The following is a 20,582-nucleotide window of genomic DNA, read 5'->3' as shown; positions in this document are numbered from 1 at the left end:
GGAACCATCCTAACCACACGGGTGCGAAGGACTGGTCTGGAATGGGGGAGGGGCGAGATGGAGCCAGGAACCGGAGATGGGGAAGGGGAGAGAACCTGTGAGGTATGTGAGGGAATGGCTGCCCTGGGGGTTCCATTGCCAGGGAGGAGAGGGAGAGAAAATAAATGCTTGTTAATTGGAAGAGATCAAATTAACTTTAAAAGAAAATTGAGACTATCCATGGTGAGCTCCTTAGTCCCCCTTATCCCCCACATCTTCCCAGGAGGGCAAGGGCAGTCTAGTCAGATCCTCTACTGGGGCCCTTAATTCTCTCCTTCAGGGGCCCTGACGCGGACTGCGCCTGGCTCCCCAGCCTCAGTCTCCCCAGCTGCCACTCTTCCCCATGGCCTCCATTTGAGAGTCCCCCATCCTGGAAAACCATAAGGGCCCTGCTCCAGAACCCTCCGTGCTCCCTTTCCCAGCCACATTCTTACAAAGGGAGCCCGAAGTAGCCCCCACAGACCCACTCCCCTGTGCAGAAGTGGCTGGTTGTGGCCTCCCTCCCCTTCTCTCCCCTACTCTCCCGTTTCTACCTTTGTCTTGTCCCTCTCTCTTCTGGGTTGTCTCCCAAGGTCCCCCCTCTCCAACCAGGGCAACCCCATTACAAAAACCAGCCAATGCTGCAGAGCCTTGTGACTCTGCCCTACATTCCTTTGGGTCTTCAGACCCGAAGTTATGCTTTCCCTCCCTTTCCTCCAGGAAGCCTTCCCTGACCACCCTGATCTCATTCTCAGCCTCCCCGATCTCTGCTCTTTGCACCTTCCTCCTTGCACCCCCGAGGGCCAGCTTACTTATACAGAGCGAGTGGTCTTCAAAGCCTCTTAAATATGAAGGCAGGCATTTTTGTACCCATTTTATATACACACAGACTGAGGCTGAGAGGGGAAAGCACTTGCCTCCAGACACACAGCTCTATACTAGAGCTCTACAGGCTCTATCAACTTGCCCCCCAATCACATTGACCACTGCCCTCCTCAGAATCAGATTTAGAGCCAGAAGGCACCTGAGAAGTCAGTCTAATCCCTAATTTACAGGTGGGGAAATTGAGGCCAGAGCAATGGCTTGTCCCATGTGAGACAGGAGGTAGTGGGCAGCAGGACCAGATTGGGGATCCCAGACCTCCCTCCCACACCTGTGCCCCCCCAGTGACACTCCTTAAAGACGGTCTCATCGGTTTTTGTCTCTGTACCCCCCAGCTTAGTCCTGTGCCCACCATATAGCGGGCATCATAAATATGAGCACTCACTGGGCTCAGCGAAAGGATGTGCACCCAGGGTGTAGCAGAGCCTGGCATCCAGTCGGCGCTCATTAAGTGCTTGTTGGCCCACTTCCTTCTGTGCAGTCAGAAGCTGTCTGGCTGGAAGGGCTGATGTGCCCTGAAGGCCAGACTTGCAGACATGATATTGTACATGGGAGATTCACATCCTCACGGGCCTCCTAGGACCGAGTCGATGCTGAACCAAGGCCAGGCCCTCTGGCACTCCCAAGGAGCACAGGAAACTGCCACGGCCTGGGGGTCCAGGCCCCCAGCAGGGGAGGGCCAAGTATAGCCAGAGCTGAGGAAGATCCCCTGGGCTGTACATTCTCCCCACCCCTTCTACATTCAGAAAGGAAAAAGCCCACTTTCAAGGCTGTTTCACTCCTGAATTCTCTAGCTCCCCCAGGAAAAACATCTGTGGATGGTTCCCAGTGAACAGGGCTCTGGCCACCAGAGCCAAGCAAAGCACTAATTCCTGGAGGGAGCTCCCTCAGCTCCTCCTCCTCCTCCTCACAGAGGTGCCTTGGGAAGAGTCCGGCAGGAAGAGGGCCAGCCTTTCTCAGCAGAGTCCATGGTAAGGAGGTGCAGGAGGGGCCAAAGGGGCTCATTTCCTTTACTTAACCGTCTGTTACAAGGGGAGGGGGCCAGTAGGTGGTGACGGGCAAGCAAGACCCCAATGCAATCATTTTTAAATGCACCAAACCGTGGGATGTCAGCCCCCACCCCAAAAAAGGGCAATTTCGTTATTTTCCTATTTCACAATACATAATAGTGTACATTATAGAAGCTACTTTTTTATACAATCATCTTTCCTGTTCTTTATGTGTGGATATTATTGTTGTTAAAATAAATCAATGAAATATAAAAATAAAAAGTAAAAAGCAATTGAGACAGAGTTTTTACAGAGACATAAAAACTCTCCCCGTTAGAATAGGGGGTATGCAGACCTTTTCGACCTCTAGCCTCACTTGGGGAGAGAGCAGCCTCTCTGGACTGTGCTCCATGATAGGGGGTGAGGTCTGAAATGGGGGGGCCAGACTCAGCAGGATCACCCCCAGTCTCACTCAGTGCTTGTGTAAATGTTCACTTAGCAGATAGGACAGACGTCTGTTACCCAGCCTGGGCACGGAGCCTTGGTGGTACAGTTTCTCCTCCTTCCACATCACCCACAAGACCTAGGTAGGGGTGGCCCAGAACAAAGCCCAGCCTGTCCCGCAGAATGGACGAACGTCTCTGCTGCAGGGGCCGGCCCCGAGGCCAGGCCACCAAGGCCGTGCCAAGGCCGCCCCTGCCACTCCTTCTCACAACTCTGGGCCTTCTGGGGCCCTCGGCACACGGCATGGGCCCAGCTCCTTGAGGATGCTTCAGCCAAGTCTCCTCAAGATTTTATTCAAAAGTATAAAATGATAAAAATGAGGAGCTCCCATTTTTTCCCACATCTTGACTCTGGAGAGGGCGGGTCCTGGCTCACCCCCTCAGCATCTCCCCAGGTTGTGGTGACATCCAGGCTCCCAGAGCTGGAGGAAGCAGACTAATGGGGAAGCACAATGGGGGGAGGGGGCCCAAGAGCAGGCTGTGGCCAGAGAAAGCTGGGACGGGGCTGCCAGGGACGCTCCTGACAAGGCCCATGTCTTCCTGCCCCAGAAACAACGCAGCCTTTTAACCCCAACACAGCAAGATCTGGGCTCCTCACGCTAGACCCATTCTCTTAGAGCTTCTGCTTCTAGAAGCCGAGAGACACACAAACATGACAGAAACTGCTTCCAGAGCCTGTGTGGAGACGGCCCTGTGGTCTGATCCATTTAGACAAGAGCTCCTCGTGCCCCAGGGCCTCTCACTGTGTATTTTTATAACCCAGAAAAGGGTTTTGTGCAAACCCAGGTCAAGAGTCTGGCTTAAGAAACGTGGGGGACGCTGCCAGGAACCTCCCTGAAGCTCCAGGCTTCCCTGTCTGTCCCACCCATGGGGAGTCTCCTCAGCAGCCAATCACCCTCTCACACTGAGAGACTAGTTATGGCCTGCCCCTCTTGGCCCTTAAATGGGGGCTCCTGAAGGAAGAGCATCGCTCCCTGGGTCTCCCCAGCAGCTGCACACACTGGGTGCTTTGTAAATATGTAGAATTCACCTGCCCCTTTCCTCCGGCCCCCACAGGACCTTCACTGCCTCCCTCCTGAGGCTAATCGTGTAGGAGGACTTCCCTGTCCCCACAAAGGCCAGGGACCCTGGGAGCTGTAACCATCATTAAACCTCGTCTCACTCAGGTTCTGCCCGGCCCACTCCCCTGCCCCAGGCGGATGGGTTCTGGGGCAACTTCTCTGCTGTCCCCTAAACAAACCAGCCACATAGCAGGCTGGGACGCTGCTGCAGTACCCACGCCTAGAGACCCGGGAGCTCCTGCCAGCTGCCAATCCCACCTAAGTGGGGCAAACAGAGCCTTGGAGAAACCAGGGAGCTCAGCAAGCTTTCCCGGCCCAGCTGCTGCTGGCACACAGAGAGGGGAGGGGGTCGCAGCTGGGGCAATGAAGCCCCCTTTCGCCAGCTAAAAAGGGAAGAGCTGAGGCCTTCAAAGGACACAGGATCCAGGCACCCAGAAAGACCACAGCCTCAATACAGCTTCCTCCTCAGGTGGAGGTGCCCCAGCATGAGCAGGGAGCAGGGAGCCTCTGGGGGTGATTGAGGACAGGGTACTCCCAGAGAGCAGACAGGGAGAGGGTGGCTCAAAGTCAGGATGTTTTGGGGAGGGCCGGCCGCCCACGGGATTCCAAGGGGGCTTGACCAGGACATTGGGGAGGGTTTTTCTAAAATGCATGATTCGGAGCAGTCCAGAAGTATGTGGGCATGGTGAAGAGCTGTAGGCGGGCGTGACCCTCCCTCTTCACACAACCCCAAGAGGCAGAGCAGCCTGCCCAGCTTCTCAGACTCCAGTCTTCTACTAGGCCTGTCCTAGGGGCAGTCCCAGGAGGCTGGGATGGTCTCACATTGTCCTTTGGGAGCCTGTCCCAGAGTCACAGCATCTGAGGCGGCCAACAGCCTCAGCCCGACTTCCTGTTCTGGGCCTCTGGCTGGTCCACGGAGGTGAGCTGCTCCATCTTCTGCCTGTAGAGGCTCAGGAGCTGCTCGTCCACCTGCACCCCAGCCTCCTTCAGCTCCGACAGCACCTTCTCCAGCCTGTGGACCGTCCGCGCTCCCTGGATCTTCCTCTTGCCCAGGTATAGCATGAACTCCTGGAAGTCCAGCAGCCGGCACGTGTCCACCTCACAGAGGTTCTTGGTGTCCTTTGCTTTATCCAAACGAGGGAAGAACACGATGCCCGTCATCTTCTCCAGGTCGTGGATACTCACCTGGAACTCGGTGAGCTGGGGCCGGAAGCCAATGGCATCGTTGGGCACCACAAAGGCGCCCAGCACCAGGGGCTCGGTAGAGCTGAGGCTCCGGCGGGCCAGGATGACCTTGTAGAGGTGCGAGGGGACGGCTACGTTGTCCTTGCCGATAACCTACGGGAGAGCAGGGACAGCAGCCTTAGTCATCGGGCACGAGCCGCTCAATACTAGGTGCCCACCATGACCCCTCCCTGGCCATGCGAGTCAAATGCAATTGCCAAAGAAAACAATTCATCCAAAATGTGGACCCCCAGACAAAGTAAGCAGCTAACAGGGAAATGCCACAGGCCGTTCAGAGCAAATCCCCCTGCGGAGGACCCAGAGCGTGAGCAGGAGGGGCGTGAGGAGGAAGCACGTAATCCTTGCCTCAAAAAGTCAAACTCCTGCGTGGCTGTGGAGCGTGGCTCCAGTGCCTCAAATTCTCCAGAGGGAAGAACAGATGGAAGGGGCTCGTTCCAATGCCTTGGGAAGAAGGGCCAGACACGGCTCCTGCTCATCTCTGGGACTCCTGATTTTTAAATCAAATCAGCTGCACGTAAATGCTCCGAGCTCCCTGACTCTCGGCCGTCACACAAAGAGCGGCTGGACGGCATCAAATCAAATCCTTTGGAAAGCCCCCCCCCTCCCCCAGAAGACGCAAGAGCCAGGGTCCCACTCGAAAGCCTAACGAAGTTGCCTGTGCGGGTCTGCTGCAATAATGCAATAACGCTCATTATCGAGCCCTTTCACATTTCCATCCCTTGGCTTAAAAGCCGTATCTGTTTTCTGAAGAAGAAACCCAATGTTCATTTCCTTAATGGTTTCCAACAAAATGACATAATCTGCCTAAAATGTGCTCACAGCATTAACTCTTCACGGCTCCCACACGGCCACCCCCCATGGCGTCCTACTCGCCCAGGGTGGGCCGGGCCCAGAGAGGAGGCCGCTAAACAAAGCTGTAGTGGAGGTCGAGGGTCAGGGCCAAGGCTGCGGGAGGAGGCTGGGAGGTGAGGGAACACCTGAAGCCCAGGGGGAAGCGGGCAGAACCCCGAGGAGCGGCCCCTGGAGCCCAGGTGAGGAAGGCAAGATAGAGGAAGACTTTCTCACGCACTCAGCATCTGGAACCAGGTGTTCTGACCCTAAATCTCTACCAAATTAGAAGGAATGTGGGCCAAGGAAAGCCCCCGCAGCTGAGAATCCTTCAGAGTCCCGAGACCCCTGGGTAAATGGGCTGGGGCGGAAGGCCATGGGACAACCCCGCCCCCACAACTCCAGGTCCTACTCGTGTCATCTGCCAATCCTCGCCAACACCCGGGCCCGGGTATCTTCCTGTCAGCGGGTGGGACCCAGAACCATCACCCCGGCGGCCAGGAGGCTGAGCTGGGGCCCCGGGAGCTCTGAGGCCGCCGGGTGTCCGCCCCAAGTTCTGCAAAAAGGGGCCCCGAGGCCCCGGCATCTGTGCCAGAGCTGCTGAGGAAGATGGGAGAAAGTCGGACTTCAGTGCTCACAGCCAGCCCAAAACAGGGGCAGCTGGCGCCCTCTGCTGGGCTCATGAGGGATCCACCTTCCCTAGCCGTCCTGGGCCTTTCCTCGTCCTCCCTCCGTCCTGCACCAACCCTTGGGGGGGAGGGGGTCTCTGAAAGTGGACTAAAAAGCAAAGTGCTCTAAGGGAGAGTTCACGGGGCGGAGGGAGCAGGAGCAGGAGCGGCCACAAGGCACCAGGCTCGGTGGCGGGCACGGTCCCTACGGCCAAGTCCCCGGCACTGACTCGAGAGGTCCCAATCCCGCCCCAGCCCAGCCCCCTCGAGCGCCAGGAAGCCGCTTTAGCAGTTTGTGCAGCCGCCTGGGGCTCAAGTCCTAGCCAGGCCAGGCTGAGGAGAGCCGCTCCGGCCCCGCCGAGGCCCTCGCGCCGTCCCAGGGAAGCGCTCGGCTCCCTGGGGGATGCCCACTGTGTGCCCGCCCTCGCTCACCCCCCCACCCACTCCGCTCTGCTGAGCTGCCTTCTCCTGGAGCCCCTGACACCAGCAGGCCCTCAGCCCGTTCTCTACCGGGGACTCTGCCCCCGACGTGGGATCAAACCAGGCTGCGGCCGGGCCCCCGGAGCCAGAAGATGCAGAAGCGCTTGGCTGAGTGCCGGCCCAGAGACTGCGCGCGCCTGTGAGCGTATGACTGTAAATACGGTAAAAATGTGAGCATGCAGTAGGGGAGCTGTGCACACACACACGGGGTGAGGTACCTGAGTACGATTAGACGTATAGTAAGAATATACATACACACGGGGGAAACTACACGTACACACGGGTGATGTTTTTGTACATCTATGAATACACGTATACATGATGAGAACACTCTACATTCACACAGGGCGGTGTGTCCATGTATGATTATATAGAGGGAGGGTTTTGTCTCTGTATTACACATATATACCTGTAGTTATAGTGAGCGTACACGTTTGCACAGAGTAAGGAAACTACTCCCACGCACACACATGCACACGCACTCACACACATGCATACGCACACACACTCACACACACACACACATGCACGCACACTCACACGCACGCACACACGCGCAGGCTCAGGACGGCCTCACTCTGCCCCCTCACCGGCCGCAGGCACAGAAGCCCGTTTCTCTGCCCCTCATAAGTAGGTCCCTCCACGAGCGCGCCCTCTTAGCAGACCCCGGTCCCAAGGCCGAGCCGAGCCCGCACAGGCCCCGGTCAGTGGCTCACAAATCTGGGCCCAGGAACAGAGCTGGGGGTGGGGTGCTGTCCCCAGGAGGCTCCTGCCCAGCAGGAGGGCGAGTCTAGGAACGGGCCCAGGACCTTCATGCACAAGTCAAAGCGTGCTGCTGGTGCCACCTGGTGGCCCAGGCTGGTCACTGCAGCCGCCCGAGCTGCTGGCAGCCAGGCCCACGGGGGCACCGGCTCCCCCTCAGAGCAAAAAGCAGGGCCTTCGGTGTCCCGGCAGGAGAGGCGGGACTTTTCCAGAAAATGGACAGAACTTCCAGCAGCTGCAGCTTGTCCTAGTCCTGAACACCACAGCTCAGGCAGGAGGCTCAGAGGAGGACGTCATCCACCCTGCGCCCCAACGAGCTCTTCTGCCCCCGGGGGACACAAGGGCCCCAGTGGCTGGTGCGGAGCCAGTCAGGTCTCTCCAACTCCAAGGCCGAAGCCTGCAGCCTCCAGAACCGCTGGGCCCAGGAGAACAAGGACCACAAATGTGCTCCCAGCACCCAACGGGAACAAAGCCCTTCCCCCACACCGAGCTCCAGCAGTCTGGACGATGGGGGATGGAGGGCACTGCCCCCTCCTAGAAAGCCCCGAAGGGGCGGCTGCCCAAGGAGAACCCCAGGTTCAGAGCAGATGGCCCCCTGCCCTGCCCTCTTCCTCCTCCCATAACCCTCGCAGGGTGTCTAAGAGCGGACCCAGGTCAGGGGGTGTCTGGCCCCGGGGCTCTTGCTGGACCGCGGGGAGAAACCCAAGAGACCCGTGTGGGTGGGACCCGGCTGACAGCTGCCCCCATGGTCACTGCTCAGCCCGCAGGCTCATGGCCAAGACTGCTCCGATCTCAATGAGTCCGTTCCCTGCACTCAAACCCTAACCCGCCTGCCCGCACATGGGGTGATGTGGAGACCAGGCCAAAGTGGGGGGGGGGGCAGCACGGAGAGGGAGAAAGGAGGGGAGCAGCCCGGGCTTGGGGTAAGGGAACAATGCGGTACATGTTGGGGGAGCTGCGGATCAGCACCACCTTGATGTACATATGGAGGATAACCTGTCCTTTCCCTGCACTCCTTCCTTGTACATCTCAGCACTTGGAGGCTCTTTTGTGGGCAAATAAAGAACCAGAACCAAGCAAATGCCTGCTGGCTGGGTAAGAACTAACCGGAAGAACACATCAGCCAGAGCAGCATGGATGCCAAGGAAAGGAGGGCATAGAACACTCCGCTCTGACTGCAACAATACAGGTGGGCAGCGCCAGCCCAGAATCACCAGCCAAGGGCCCCCAGAGGCCCGGCCCCAGCCCATCCGGCTGCCCGAGGACTAAATCATTCTCGCAAGGTTCTAAGGTCTTCTGAAGCCTTATGAGATGACGTGGCAGGAGGGGACACTGGCATGGTGGCTGCACGCTCTGTGCTCATGGCCCCCAGTCAGGACACTCCACCTTGCTGTGTATTAGGATTCTTACAAGGTACTTAAGTCTGTAAAAGTCTAATTTCATTCCTGGACCTCTGGACAACATCCACGTGGCCCCGTCAGGCAGCCCACCTCCCAGGAGCCCCTGGCTCCAGCAAGCACAGAGACTTGGACGAGGCTCTAGGAAACCACTCGGGAGGGGGCTAGCAACATGGCGGGGCTGGGCAGCCACCCATCACCACAGACTACAAGCACATAGGATGGGGGCCATGGCTGCTGATTCGGCTCATGAGCTGCCCAGAAACAGGCATTAAAGAAGGGACTGCTGGGGGCAGGGATGGGGGGAGGCAGTGGCTGGGGGTGGGTCCCCACCACTCCCTGTGTCTCAGTTTGCTCATTTGTAAAACAGAGACAGATAGGACAGCCCAGAGGGTTCCGTCCAGCTCGATGAAGGTCCATGACACATTATCAAGTCAAGATATCTAGGAGAAGCAGTCGCCCTTTGAAGGGCATGAGCACCCCAAGACGCCAGGCTCAGTAACAGACTGAATTCTGGAACTGCAATCCCAGCAGTGGGAGCCCAGAAAGGAAGGAAGAGGGACGGTGAAGGAAGAACAGGGAGCAGGAGAGAGGGCCCTATCTTTTCAAATTTCAGAGGAGAAATAAAGGAAACTGAAGGGACTGAAAATGAGCAGGAGGTCTGGACTATGTTACCCTGCCCTCCTCCCCACTGCATGAGATCCTGCGTGTTCTCCCCACTCTGGATACGGTCTCTTCCTTTCGCTGTTTGTTACATTCAGGGTCCAGAGCCTGCTGAGGAAATGCTGAAAGCCCTCGGCCCCCAGTCCCCAAGTTCAGGGGCCTGCTGTGACCTGGTGCAGAGCCGGGCATCAGGGGGCCGGCCAAAGCCCAAGGCCCGGGGGAGCTCCCCCTGCTCTCACGCACACCGGCTCAGGCTCCTACCTCATAGGTAACTCTCTTCTTCCCGTCTTCGCCCATGTGCGGCAAGGTCAAGGGCCCAGACACTATCCAAACGTCATCGAACCTCTCCGTTAACTCCCGGCAATACATTTCCATTCTGCAAAGAGAAGAATCACAAGCGCGGCATCAGTGGTGTGAACATGGAGGAAACCGGCCTCATGGAGCAGACGGGCAGGACCGGCCAGAGCCACAAGCTGAGCCGCGGCCCAAACGCTGACCAGTTACTCCAACCACAGGATAGAGAACAAGTAGGGACGGCCCCTGCAGGGAAGAGATGTGAACTGTCTAAAACCCTGGGAGCTGGGGAGAGCCTGAGAAAGGGGGCCTGCCCCTGGGGCTCCCCCAGAAGGCTCCCAGATGAGGGGGTGGCAGCAGGCAAGCAGGGAGACAGCAATGCCACAAAAGCCGAGGGAGGGGGGTGAACCACAACAGGACAGAGCCCCTAGAAGACCAGGCTCTGGACGGAGACCTTCAGAAAGCCACCCTGTAAGGGGGCAGAAGAGAGGCGAGGAAGGGGGGGCCCGAGGGGAGAGGTTCTAATGGGCGTCTCACTGCCAAGACAGCAAAGGGAGACACGGGCATGTTTGGGGACAGCAGCAGGGGAGCCCGGAGGTTACAAAGTAGAGGAAGGGGCCGTGAGGACGCGGCCCAAGGCCTGCTAGAGCAGCTGATCATGGGAACCCGAAGGCCATGTTTGCGTCGGGCCCTGGAGCCAAGGCTTGGGGCCCTGCTCCTACCAGTTGTGAGCTGCTATTGTGCTCACAACTAAGTAAAACAGCACGAACAGCAGCACTGGACACAAAGTCCTGACTCTCCCATGAAGGCCCCGGGGCAGCCCCAAGCTCCCCTTCCCCCTTCCCCCACCTGTCAGGAGCTCCCCCAGTCATGGCCCTGCCCGGTGACACAGCCGGACGGGGCTCGGGTCTGAGGAGCCCAAGCCCAGGTGAAGGGGAAAGCAGAGCAGACCCTGACTCTGCACACAACACAAGGGGAACCTTACCATCCCATCTTTTATAAAGAGCCCTGTGGGCTGACTCGCCAAAACCGTCACTGGGTGAACTCCCCTCTTCCCTGGGTCTTTAAATGGCCCAGGCTTCAGGGGAGGCTCGTAATTCAGCCCCGGAGGGATTTCAGGGCCTGGGGCCCTGGGAGAGAAGAGGATCCCATGATTCCTCTTCAGAACCTCTGGCTGGAAGAGGACTGAGGGGCTGGCCCGGGATGCTTGCTTCCAAGGCCCTATGCCGGCCAGCTAGGCTGGGCTCGGGGCAGCCGAGGAGGAGAATGGGCTCAGAAGGGCCCTCCAAGTCCCCCCAGAGATGGTGTTATGTGCAGAGACTGTCATCAGCCAGCGATCCATCCCCCCCGAAGCGCCATCTTAGCAACTGCAGTCAGTGGGGTCCCGTAGCTGCGGGCCCTTCTCCCAACCCCGGAGCCTGCAAGGGGCCTTCAGACCTGGCTCCCCTCAACTTCCCCAGATCCCCGGGGACTCTGCCCGAGCTGGGTACTATGAGAGCTGGGCACAAGCTCCAAAGAGGGTCGGGTTTGGGAGTGGCAAGGCCCAACCCTTCCTCCAGCACTTATTAGCTGGGCCCCCCTGGGCCAGGCTACCAATCTTTCTGCCTCTGTTTTCCTCATCTGTAAAAGGGGGTAATAACAGTCATTCTTAGAGGGCTGAGGTGAGCACTGAATGAGATCACAGCTGAAAGGAGCACGTAACCGGCACAGCGTCTGAAAAGGGAGGCAGTGATGCCCCCGTAACGCCAGGGCCCAGCCGCCAGACCTCGACAGGGTTTGAGGGAATGGAGCGAGACGTCCCAAAGCGGCCCCGGAGGCCTGACGCCCCCACCGCCCCCACTGCTCCACCAACGCGCTTTCCTTCGGGCTGAGTCAGGAACGGCGCTTCTCAAATCTTCACACTCTACCAACGGCTGCTGTTCAAAATCCAGCCTCTGCCATGTATTTACTACTCGCTCCCACAGGCGTGAGGCTGCCTGATGCCCACAAGAAATCTGGGAGGGAAGGCAGCGCGATGGCCATTTCAAGGAGAAACAGGGAAGTTTGCCTGAAGAGTACTACTCCCATTCCAGGGGCTCTCCAAGGCTTCGGCTCCCCCAGATCCCCGAGGAGGGGGGAACGGTGACCCTAGGAGTCTGGTGAGGGGGCTGATGCTGTGGTTTTTGCTTGGCCCCCGGTTCCACCAGCAGAGGGCAGCCCTGGGACCTCCCTGAGTCCTGGAAGCATCTTTCCTACTGGGCAGCCCACTCTCCGCCCACTATTCCACACTGCCCCTCACCCAGCTTGACACATGAGGAAACCGAGACTCAGAGCAGTCAGCTCCAGCTCAACGCCAGAAGAACCAAGCCGCTCGTTAGGTTCCCCCACAACGCTCACCCACAGCCTGAGGTTTAATGAGAGGCTGAAGCAGGTGCTTAAAACTTTTGTAAAAAACCTCTATAAAGGTCAGGGTGGGAGGCAAAAGAATCAGCAGGATGGAGACAGCAGGAGGGGGGAGGAGGGCGCCGGCTGAAGGGGGGTCACAGGCCCTGTGTACAGGGACCGGCAGGCAGTGGAGATGCTGGCCTGCAGGAGCCCCTAAAAGGCACTGAGGGCTCGGGGGCCCAGAGGGGCTCAGCAGTGGTGGAGAAGGTGAGCCGCCTCCGTGGGCCCGAGTTCCCTGTCTGGCAAACAGGGGGACGGCCCTGGGCCGCCTGGAGGGCCCCTTCCAGCTCTGTGGAAGTAGCCGCTGTATCCCAGGGGCGCTACCCAAGTGGCGAGTGTGGAGACAAGCCAGACAAGGAACCAAATCCACTGGTCCATGCCTTCCTCATCCCTCAAGGCCTGAAATGCCGAGGGCTGTCTGACCCCCCCCCCCCCCATGCCCGGAGCTGCCTCGGTCCCTCCCAAAGCCTGGTCCCCCTGATCTGGCCCCGGCCCGTCCTCATCTCCTCTGTGTTTCGGGCTTCCCCAAGGAGGTGGAGGCAGGGAGCCTTCTCCCCCCAGGCCGGGCCTGCACTTTCAATGAGCTCCCCGGGGAGCGCCGCCCTTCATGCTGCGCAGAGCACGCTGAGCTTTGCCTCAAGAGGGGAGGGAGCCCCAAGGAGCCCCCACTTCCTCAGGACATGCCCACGGCCAGAGCCCCCTTCCCCTTGGGAGGAGCAGGATCAGGCAGCCCCGCCCCCTCAGGCCCACTCACCTGTTCCAAAAGCCGGCGTTATTGTCAAAGTTCTGCGGCACAATGTTGGAAAGGTAGAAGGTTTCCTGCATGGCTTCCTGGGAGAGGGGAGAAGAATGGCCCTCAGGGCAATGCCCGCCCAGGCTGGCAGCCCCAGGCAGGGGAAGTGGCGACAGAGGCTGACTAAGCTCCATGGGCCCCCATCCCAACAAGGAGGGGCACAGAGCGAGCTCCGGGTAGCAGAGAAGCCGATTACTGCCAGCGCCCAATGGACACTCCCTGCCACCGGCCCCAGACAGACCCAAGCTCTGCGTCACCCCCTCCACGGGCCTCTGCCCCAGAAATGCTCACAGATTTTCCTTCATCTCCAAATGCATCACCCCGAGAAATGAGCCCGGCCCAGGTGAGCCTGCCCTCAGGAAGGGGGATCCTCCGGGGCAAACCCCTGCCATCAAGCCCCCAGCCCGACTCCCCCCTGCTCCCAGCTAGAATCAACTTAGGAAAGTAGCTACAGTTGAGAACTTGTTGTTTCCAGCGGGCGCCATGTGTCCGCGCGACCAGCCACTGCCCAAGAAGTCCTCATTGTCCGCACTGAAGGCCGGGGGGATGCTGGGGTCTGGGCGGAACTTACAGTGCCTTCGGTCCGCATTGCCTGAAGAGAAACACGGGCAACATTAACTCCCTGGGGGTCGCTCAGCACAAACGCCCCCACGTGGCCACCTGAGGCGCACAAATAACTGCATGTGGGAGCGGGTGCCCGCACACCGTGACTCCTGGAACGGCTCAAACACTTGGTGTCCACCACGGAAGGCTGCCGCATGGCTCCTGCCGCCCGATGGCCCGGGCTGGACAGTAGGGCTCTTGAGGGCCCAGGCCATAGCCCAGCAGGCTTCTGCCAGCACACTTAGAGCAGCCTGAGCAAGTACTCGCGCTCCCAAGAGTCCAATGCAAAACCCTCCGAGGTCAGCGTCCCCAGGCCCAGGAGCCCCCGGGGTCCTTGTGCCAACTAAACCACTCAGTCTCTCCTTGGCAAAGGAGAAACCGCATTCTGACTTGTGCCCAACAATGCCCCAAAGGACTAGTGAAGCCTAATAAAACATTACCACGAGTCTCAGGACTAACTGCACAGAGTGACCATTTGTCACCATTCACAGCCACTCCTTCGTCCTGTAGCAGGGAGGGCTGGGTCACATGATAGTGAATCAGGAGGAGCTGGGTCTGAGTTCTGACAGCAGGCATTCATGAGCTCCGGGCCCTCCTGCGCAACCTCGCACGCAGGCCCTCCCCAGCCGCGCCGGGCTAAAACCACACTGGGAAGCAGCGGCACCCGGTGCGAAGGAAGCACAGTCGTCCATCAGTGGGACAAGCCAAGACAACAGTCAAGGACAGCAGTAATCCAGAGTTTGGTGAACCCAAAAAATGCTCAGAAAACTTGCCCACAGCATGGCGGAGACCAGGTTCTGACCAACCCCTAACACCCCGTACCAACATAAAGCTGATTTAAATATAAAGGATGATACTATAAGCAAATTCAGAGCAAAGGCTAGTTTAGCTGTCAGATCTGTGGAGAAGGAAGGAATATATGGCCAAAGAAGGACTGGAAAACATTAGGAAATGCAAAATGGATAATTTCAGGCCAGTTCCAACAAACTTGTGATGGAGAGAGCCGTCTGCACCCAGAGGGAGACTGTGGGGACTGAGTGTGGATCCAACATAGCATTTTCACCTTTTTTGTTGTTTGCTTGCTTTTTGTTTTTCTTTCTAATTTTTTCCCCATTTGCTCTGATTTTTCTTGTGCAGCATGATAACTTGGAAAGAGTTTTAAAGGAATTGCACATTTTAAACCTTTATTGCTTTGCTTACTGTCTTGGGGAAAATAAGGGAGAAAAATGTGTGCATCCCCTTTGATCCAGCAATCTCGCTACTGAGACTGGGCCTGTATCCCAAAGGGACCATAAAGGAGGGAAAGGAACCCTCACGTGCAGAAACGTTTCTGGCAGCCCTCTGTGACGGTGAGAAACTGGAAACTAAGTGGATGCCCATCAGGTGGGGAACGGCTGAATAAATTATGGTACATGAATGCTGTGGGATATTATTATTCTGTAAAAAACAATTAACAAAATGATCTCGGAGAGGCCCAGAGAGACTTACATGAACTGATGCTGAGGGAAATAGCAGGAGATCGTCACGCACGGCCACAAACACTGAGTGACAGTCGCGTGGGGAGGGTAAGAAACTCGTCTATGCTAAATGCTCATTTTCGGCAGCGGGCTGGCTAGCTACCGTTATAAAAGGCAGGTTCGTGAGCCGGTAGTGTTCTCCAAGCACTCATAATTATAAGTAGGAGAACATTTCAATGTTAGTTAATGTTTGTGGAGTCCAGGAAGAAGAGACAGCCAGCTCTCCCTCCCCCGGGCTGCAGCAAGCTGGCACAGGCCTGACCCTTGTCAGGGCACACCTTAGTCTTTTTCCCTTTAAGGCTGCATGGGGCAAACTTAGCAGAGCCACATGGACGCCACTTTCAGGGCATGTGACAGTCCAGGGAGCAGCAGCGTCCCTTCGGGGGCTGCCCCCTTGGCCGGCAAAGGGATTGTTGCTACAATACGATGGTGTATTTAAAATACAAAAACATGTTCAGCACCTTTGTGCCCACTTTGTGCCCTCCCTAGAGAGCCAGCCAAGCGTACGCTCCACCAAGGAGGGAAGCACTTCATCGGAGGCCCCCGATCCCGGCCCGTGACTCTCACAGCCCAAGAGGGACCGGCGTGTTCCACGAAGCCCCGTGAGGTGGGCCCGGGCTGGTCCCTTCGCTCCTGCTCCTCACCCCCAGCCCGGCCCTTAGCTGGCCACGCTCGCTGTTCTCTTTAATCATTGAGGGATTGCTGATGAGGCCACAGCGTTTTATTATAAAGTTTCATTTTTAAACAGTTAAATTTTTTTAAATCCTAAGTAAACCAAATTCTCTGAGTTAATGATGAATTTGGAACTGAACGACCCTTAAGAGCAGGATCCCATCCAGAAGTGACAGCCTCGACGACTTGGGCCAGGTGGCAAGGTCCCTCGGGCGCCAACAACGGACTCAGACTCAGAGCTGTGGCCTCCACGGGCGGCCCCCCCTCCCGCCTGCAGCGCACGGGGCCGAGGAACTTCCCGGCCGCTTTCAGGGCCTTCTGGCTAAACCTCCAGGGGACTAGAAGGGCGTTTCTAAAGGCGCTCTCAGAGAGGAGCAGCCTCTGCGGGAAGCTGAGGGCGGCGGAGAACTGGTACCCAGAAATAATCCGGGGCGCCCCATCCTCGGGGCCCGCCCCCCGGCTCCCCCATCAGGGGCCGCTGCCTACCCTGCGTCTTGCTCCGGGAGATGTGCTCGATGACCCACCGGGGGCCCCGCTTGGCCTGGTCGTAGGACAGGGCGTGGTTCGTGTAGCACCTGGGCTGAGTCCCCATCACAGGGAATCCATACTGCTCCATGACGGTCTCCTCGGCGCGCTCTAGAAACAAGCCAGACAGAGCCGTCAGCGGCAGGAGCGGCCGGGGAGGGCCGGGCTCCGTGCAGGGGGCGGGGGCCGGGGGGGCAGGACTGCACAGGGGGCCTGCGGGGAATCAGGAGCCTTTGCATGGGTCCCAGCCTGACCCCTCCCCCTTCTGACAAGTTCCTTGGTTTCACCAATAACCAAAAAAGCCCAGCCTTGCCATCAGTAGCCCCTGTGGGCGTGAGGACGGGGGCCTGTGGCGGCTGCAGCCCCGGGGAGAGCGGGCAGCTCTGGGACGAGGCCCTGACCTGGGAGATCCGCTGCCAGTTCTGCTCCAGGACATCCGGGTGAGGGGACCCAGGAGAGCGCGGACCCATCCGGGCCATCAGGTGCCAGGGCCCTCCCGGCCTCCCACGCACTCACCACTGGCTGCCCGGACTCGCCCCTACTCTGAGGGCACAGACTGTCTCCCCCCCCCACAAGGATGACCAGCAGCTGCCCCGAGTCTGCCCCCCCCTGTGCCCGGGTGCCCGTCAGTGCCCGTCCCCACGGTTGGCACAGAAAGGCTGCAGGCCCGCAGTGGGTGCGGGGCCACCGGAGCTTCCCCTCCCCCAGGCTGCAGGTTCTAAGGTTCCCAAAGGTTCTAAGCATCACCTTTGACCTTCTCCTACTAAACTGTGGAGGCGGCACAGACCGGCAGCCTGAGGCCCCGCTTTAACCCGGCCCTTCCGGGGCAGCGCCCCCCCCCCCTCCCCTGCTGTGACCCCTCACCCCCTGCCCAGAGTCTGGGGGAGCTTGAGTGGGGGCGGGGAGCTGTGGGGCAGGGGGCGCACGGGAGAAAACAGAAACAGGAACCTGTTTCTGCACCTTGTGACGATGGCCCGTCCCTGGAGCCCCGGGGGGAAGGAGAGCGGGGAGAGCCCGGGGCAGGAGCCCCTCAGCCTCACTCTTTAGCGCCTCAGGCCCCGGGCACGGCTCAAGCCCTCGGTGGTCCTCCCCGTGCTCCCCTCAGCCGAGCCTCCCCCCTTCAGGACATCCCCTCTCCGGCTGCCCCGGGCTCGGTGCGCTCTCCAGGGTCACGGGGTCTTGGCTCCCACTTCCCCGGCCTGGGACGCCCCTCCCCTCCCCCCTCGGCAGGAGCCCTCGGAGCCGCCACGCCGGGGAGACCCTCCCAATGTGGGCCAAGACAACCGAGTGCCCCCCTGGGCTCCAGGCCAACTCGGCGGGCACTGCCACGGCCTGTGCCCCGCTGCCCGCTCCGTGCCCCCACACCTGCGTCCCGAGCTCCAACCGGGCCCGCACACGCCCACACACGCCCGCACCCAAAACGCACTCGGCCCAGGTGCACCGAGCGCGCGCCGGCTTTCTTGCGCACCCACAAGCACAGACACCCCGTGGACACGCCCCCAGGTGCACTCCCGGAGACCCAGGAATCTACCTGCCGGCTTTCCGGCGCTCGAAGCGGAGTCTTCCTCAGGGCTGAGGAGGAGCTTGCGGGCAGCGAGCCCGGCTCCCGCCGCCCCCAGGACGGTCCCGGCCAGAAAGCCGCGGAAAAAGCGCCCGGAACCAGCCAGACGAGAAACGGGAGCCGCCATAGCTCCCGCCAGATCGGTTTGTTATCAGCGCGTATGCGCAAGGCGGGACCGAACTGGAAAACCGCGATTCCTCAGCTCACGCTGGCCCTGTCAATCAGCCGGGGCGCATGCGCTCTGCCCGGCCTAGTCGCCAAATTGTAGCGTCATCATCCGCGCCCTCGAGAATGCGTAAATAGAACGTGAAGCTTCTGCCTAACGTATATCCGCCCTTAATTTGCCAAGGAGCATGCGTAAAGCGAAGCCTAAAGCCTACCGCCCCACCCCCGCCTCCCACCCCACCCCCAACCAAAGGAGCTCATTTAGAAATCCTCACGCGTACATAGAACGAGCAGACTGCGGATAAAACTGCCCAAGAGCCCGGCTAGAGCCACCGCCCTGGACTGCGGCAGAGAGGAGCGAGAGCGCATGCGTGTCTCCGGCTGCAGCTTCCCCGCTCCTTTTTTCCTCGGCCCCTACTGGCTCCAAGGGGAATGACAGCAAAACTGCAGCACCCGCTAGAGTCCTTAGAGCTCCCGGCGCGGGCGCTTTCTGCTGCCCCGCCCCGCGAGCGCCTTCTCTCCCCGAGACTGTGGCAGGAAAATGCTTCTCTCCTCACCCCCATTTGGCAGGTGGAGAAACTGAGGCAGACAGCGGTTAGGGGCTTGTCTGGGATCCTCCGCCAGGAAGGGTCCGAGACCCCTTTTCAGCCCCTCCCCCACCCTCTCCAGCCTCCCGCTAGCCAGCCCTTCTTAGCCGCCTGCAAGTTATAAGGGAGCGGGAAGGCTCGGGTTCGAGACCCACCCAACCCTAGCCGGGGAGCCCTGCCCCAGCCCGGCAACTGAGCCTCAGAGAGAGGGAGGGGGAGGGGTATCTGAGTGGGGTCTGTAGAGCCCCAAGGAACTTGTGAGGCTGCCTATTGCGATGACGTCATGGGTCCAGACCCTGCAGCAGACGCCTGTTGCTCAAAGGAGATGACGTCATGCGTGGCGAGTTTTCAGCCCCCCAGGAATGCTGGGCAGCCTCGGGTCCCTCTGAACCATTTCCTTTTTTCTCCCCAAAACTTGCCCTAAATTTCCTGCTTGAGAGCTTCTGTCCCTGCAGAGTTTGGGTTTCTGAAATCTTTCCTAACCCTTCGGGTTCTGGTCTTCCAGAGCCCGGGTGGGGGAGAGAGGGAACAGAACCGGGCTCGGGTTCTTTCTTTCCCGACCGGGGCGGGGGGGAGGGGCGAGGGGCCCGCAAGTTCGTCTGAGAAACCTGGGGAGACTCAGGCTCGCCTCCCGCTCTCCCGCGTGATTCCGAACACGCAGCCCCGCGGCAGAGTCCCGAGTTTCACGCGCGCCCCGCCGCCCACAGCACGGGGGGAAGGGCGCGTTTGATCGGGATTTAGGTTCCCAGAGTGTCCTCACAGCTTCACCACAACTTATGAAGGGGGGTCACTCCCCCCCAGCTCCCCTCATTTGCACGCCAGCGCCCCCTCCGGTGAAGGAGACCGGACCCTGGGCTTCCCTCCGCCTCCTCTGCCTGGGAGCAAGTCAAAGCCCGCTCTCCCGGGCCAGTGCCGAGCCTGCCCCTCCCCCCGCCGGGAAGCCGGGGCGCCGCGCGCCGCAGCCGGGCCTCCCGCTCCCCGCCGCTGCCGCGGGCCTCCGCCTCCCCGAGCACCGTTACTCCCATCTTTAGCGGTCCCACACCGCGCCTCTCAGAGTCCGCTTCCCTCACCCCGCCCCTCTGCGCCGGGGCCCAGGCTGTTTCTCGCGTGGTCCTGTCCGGTTTTTAAATGATACTTGTGTGGGTCAACCTGCCGTGGGGGGGAGGGGACAACTTAGAACAGGGGCTTTGGCAGTTGTCAGTGCTGCAAAATCCCCCATGCTGCGTCTGGTAAATAAAAACTATTAAAAAAGGTACTTGGGCAGGACCCTCGTTTCGGAGACGCAAAGACTAAGTCCCAGAAGAGTGAAATCACTTCCTCGGGGTCTCGGGTTACTGCCCTTGAGCACGAAGAAGAGCAGAACGGAACGACTTGTCGGAGGCAAAGTCCAGGGTGTCCATTTTCTGGGCTTTTCTTCCTCTCTGCTGGTTTTTCTCTTTTGTTCTCAGTTTTCTCAACATGATTCATAAAGAAATGTGTACATAAAAATCAACATACGTGAAATACGGGGCCTCTATTGGATTTAACGTGTATTTTAACGTTTAGCTTGTAGGGGACTGCCTGCCAGCCGGGGGAGGGGCGGGGGAAGGAGGGAAAAATTGGGACAGGAGGTTTGGCAAGGGTTAATACGGGAAAATTGCCCGTGCCCGTGTTTTGTAAACAAAAAGCTCTGATAATAAAAAAGTAATACCCACGAATAACCAGAAAAATAAGACAACTCAACAATGTTTGGGGGTTGGGCTGTTTTTTAAAGCACAATGTGTTCAGTTGTGACTAGGAGCAGCACAAGGTTTCAGCACAGGTGGGGAGGACTAGTCTGTGGGTGCACCTGGAGAGGAGGAGGAGGAGGGAGAAGGAGGGGGAGGAGGAGGTGGGGGGAGGAAGAAGGGAATGGAGGAGGAGGAAGAGAGGAGGAGGAGGAAGAGAGGAGGAGGAGGGAGGAGGA

At 59.0% G+C, this 20,582-nt stretch overlaps 1 protein-coding gene across 2 annotated transcripts; it reads right to left on the bottom strand.

The window, feature by feature from the left end:
- Positions 1 to 2,051: 2,051 nt before the first annotated feature.
- On the bottom strand, positions 2,052 to 18,472 carry EXOG (exo/endonuclease G). 2 transcript variants are annotated; one of them, XM_074284383.1, is made up of 6 exons: positions 17,856 to 18,100; positions 16,286 to 16,435; positions 13,460 to 13,599; positions 12,969 to 13,045; positions 9,758 to 9,872; positions 2,052 to 4,791 (listed from the first exon to the last, which is right to left on the bottom strand). In XM_074284383.1, exons 1-6 carry the CDS (start codon positions 18,010 to 18,012, stop codon positions 4,330 to 4,332), a joined length of 1,101 nt encoding a protein of 366 aa, XP_074140484.1. In that variant the 5' UTR covers positions 18,013 to 18,100; the 3' UTR covers positions 2,052 to 4,329. The 2 variants fall into 2 exon arrangements, with proteins under 2 accessions (XP_074140484.1, XP_074140485.1); XM_074284384.1 differs by lacking the exon at positions 17,856 to 18,100 and adding an exon at positions 18,332 to 18,472 and having other exon boundaries at positions 4,010 to 4,791.
- Positions 18,473 to 20,582: the final 2,110 nt, after the last annotated feature.

This window comes from Sminthopsis crassicaudata, chromosome 1, assembly GCF_048593235.1.
Source record: "Sminthopsis crassicaudata isolate SCR6 chromosome 1, ASM4859323v1, whole genome shotgun sequence".
Taxonomy (NCBI): Eukaryota; Metazoa; Chordata; class Mammalia; order Dasyuromorphia; family Dasyuridae; genus Sminthopsis; species Sminthopsis crassicaudata.
This window is presented reverse-complemented; position numbering and strand designations above follow the sequence as displayed.

Bases quoted from the DNA above. Each gene is read 5' to 3' on its own strand.
- EXOG (XM_074284383.1), bottom strand. From the start codon at position 18,012: ATGGCGGCTCCCGTTTCTCGTCTGGCTGGTTCCGGGCGCTTTTTCCGC. The intron at 13,600-16,285 runs GTAGGCAGCGGC...GTTTCTCTTCAG, and splicing joins CTCCCGGAGCAAGACGCAGG to GCAATGCGGACCGAAGGCAC. The intron at 13,046-13,459 runs GTAGCTACTTTC...CCCCTCTCCCAG, and splicing joins GAAACAACAAGTTCTCAACT to GAAGCCATGCAGGAAACCTT.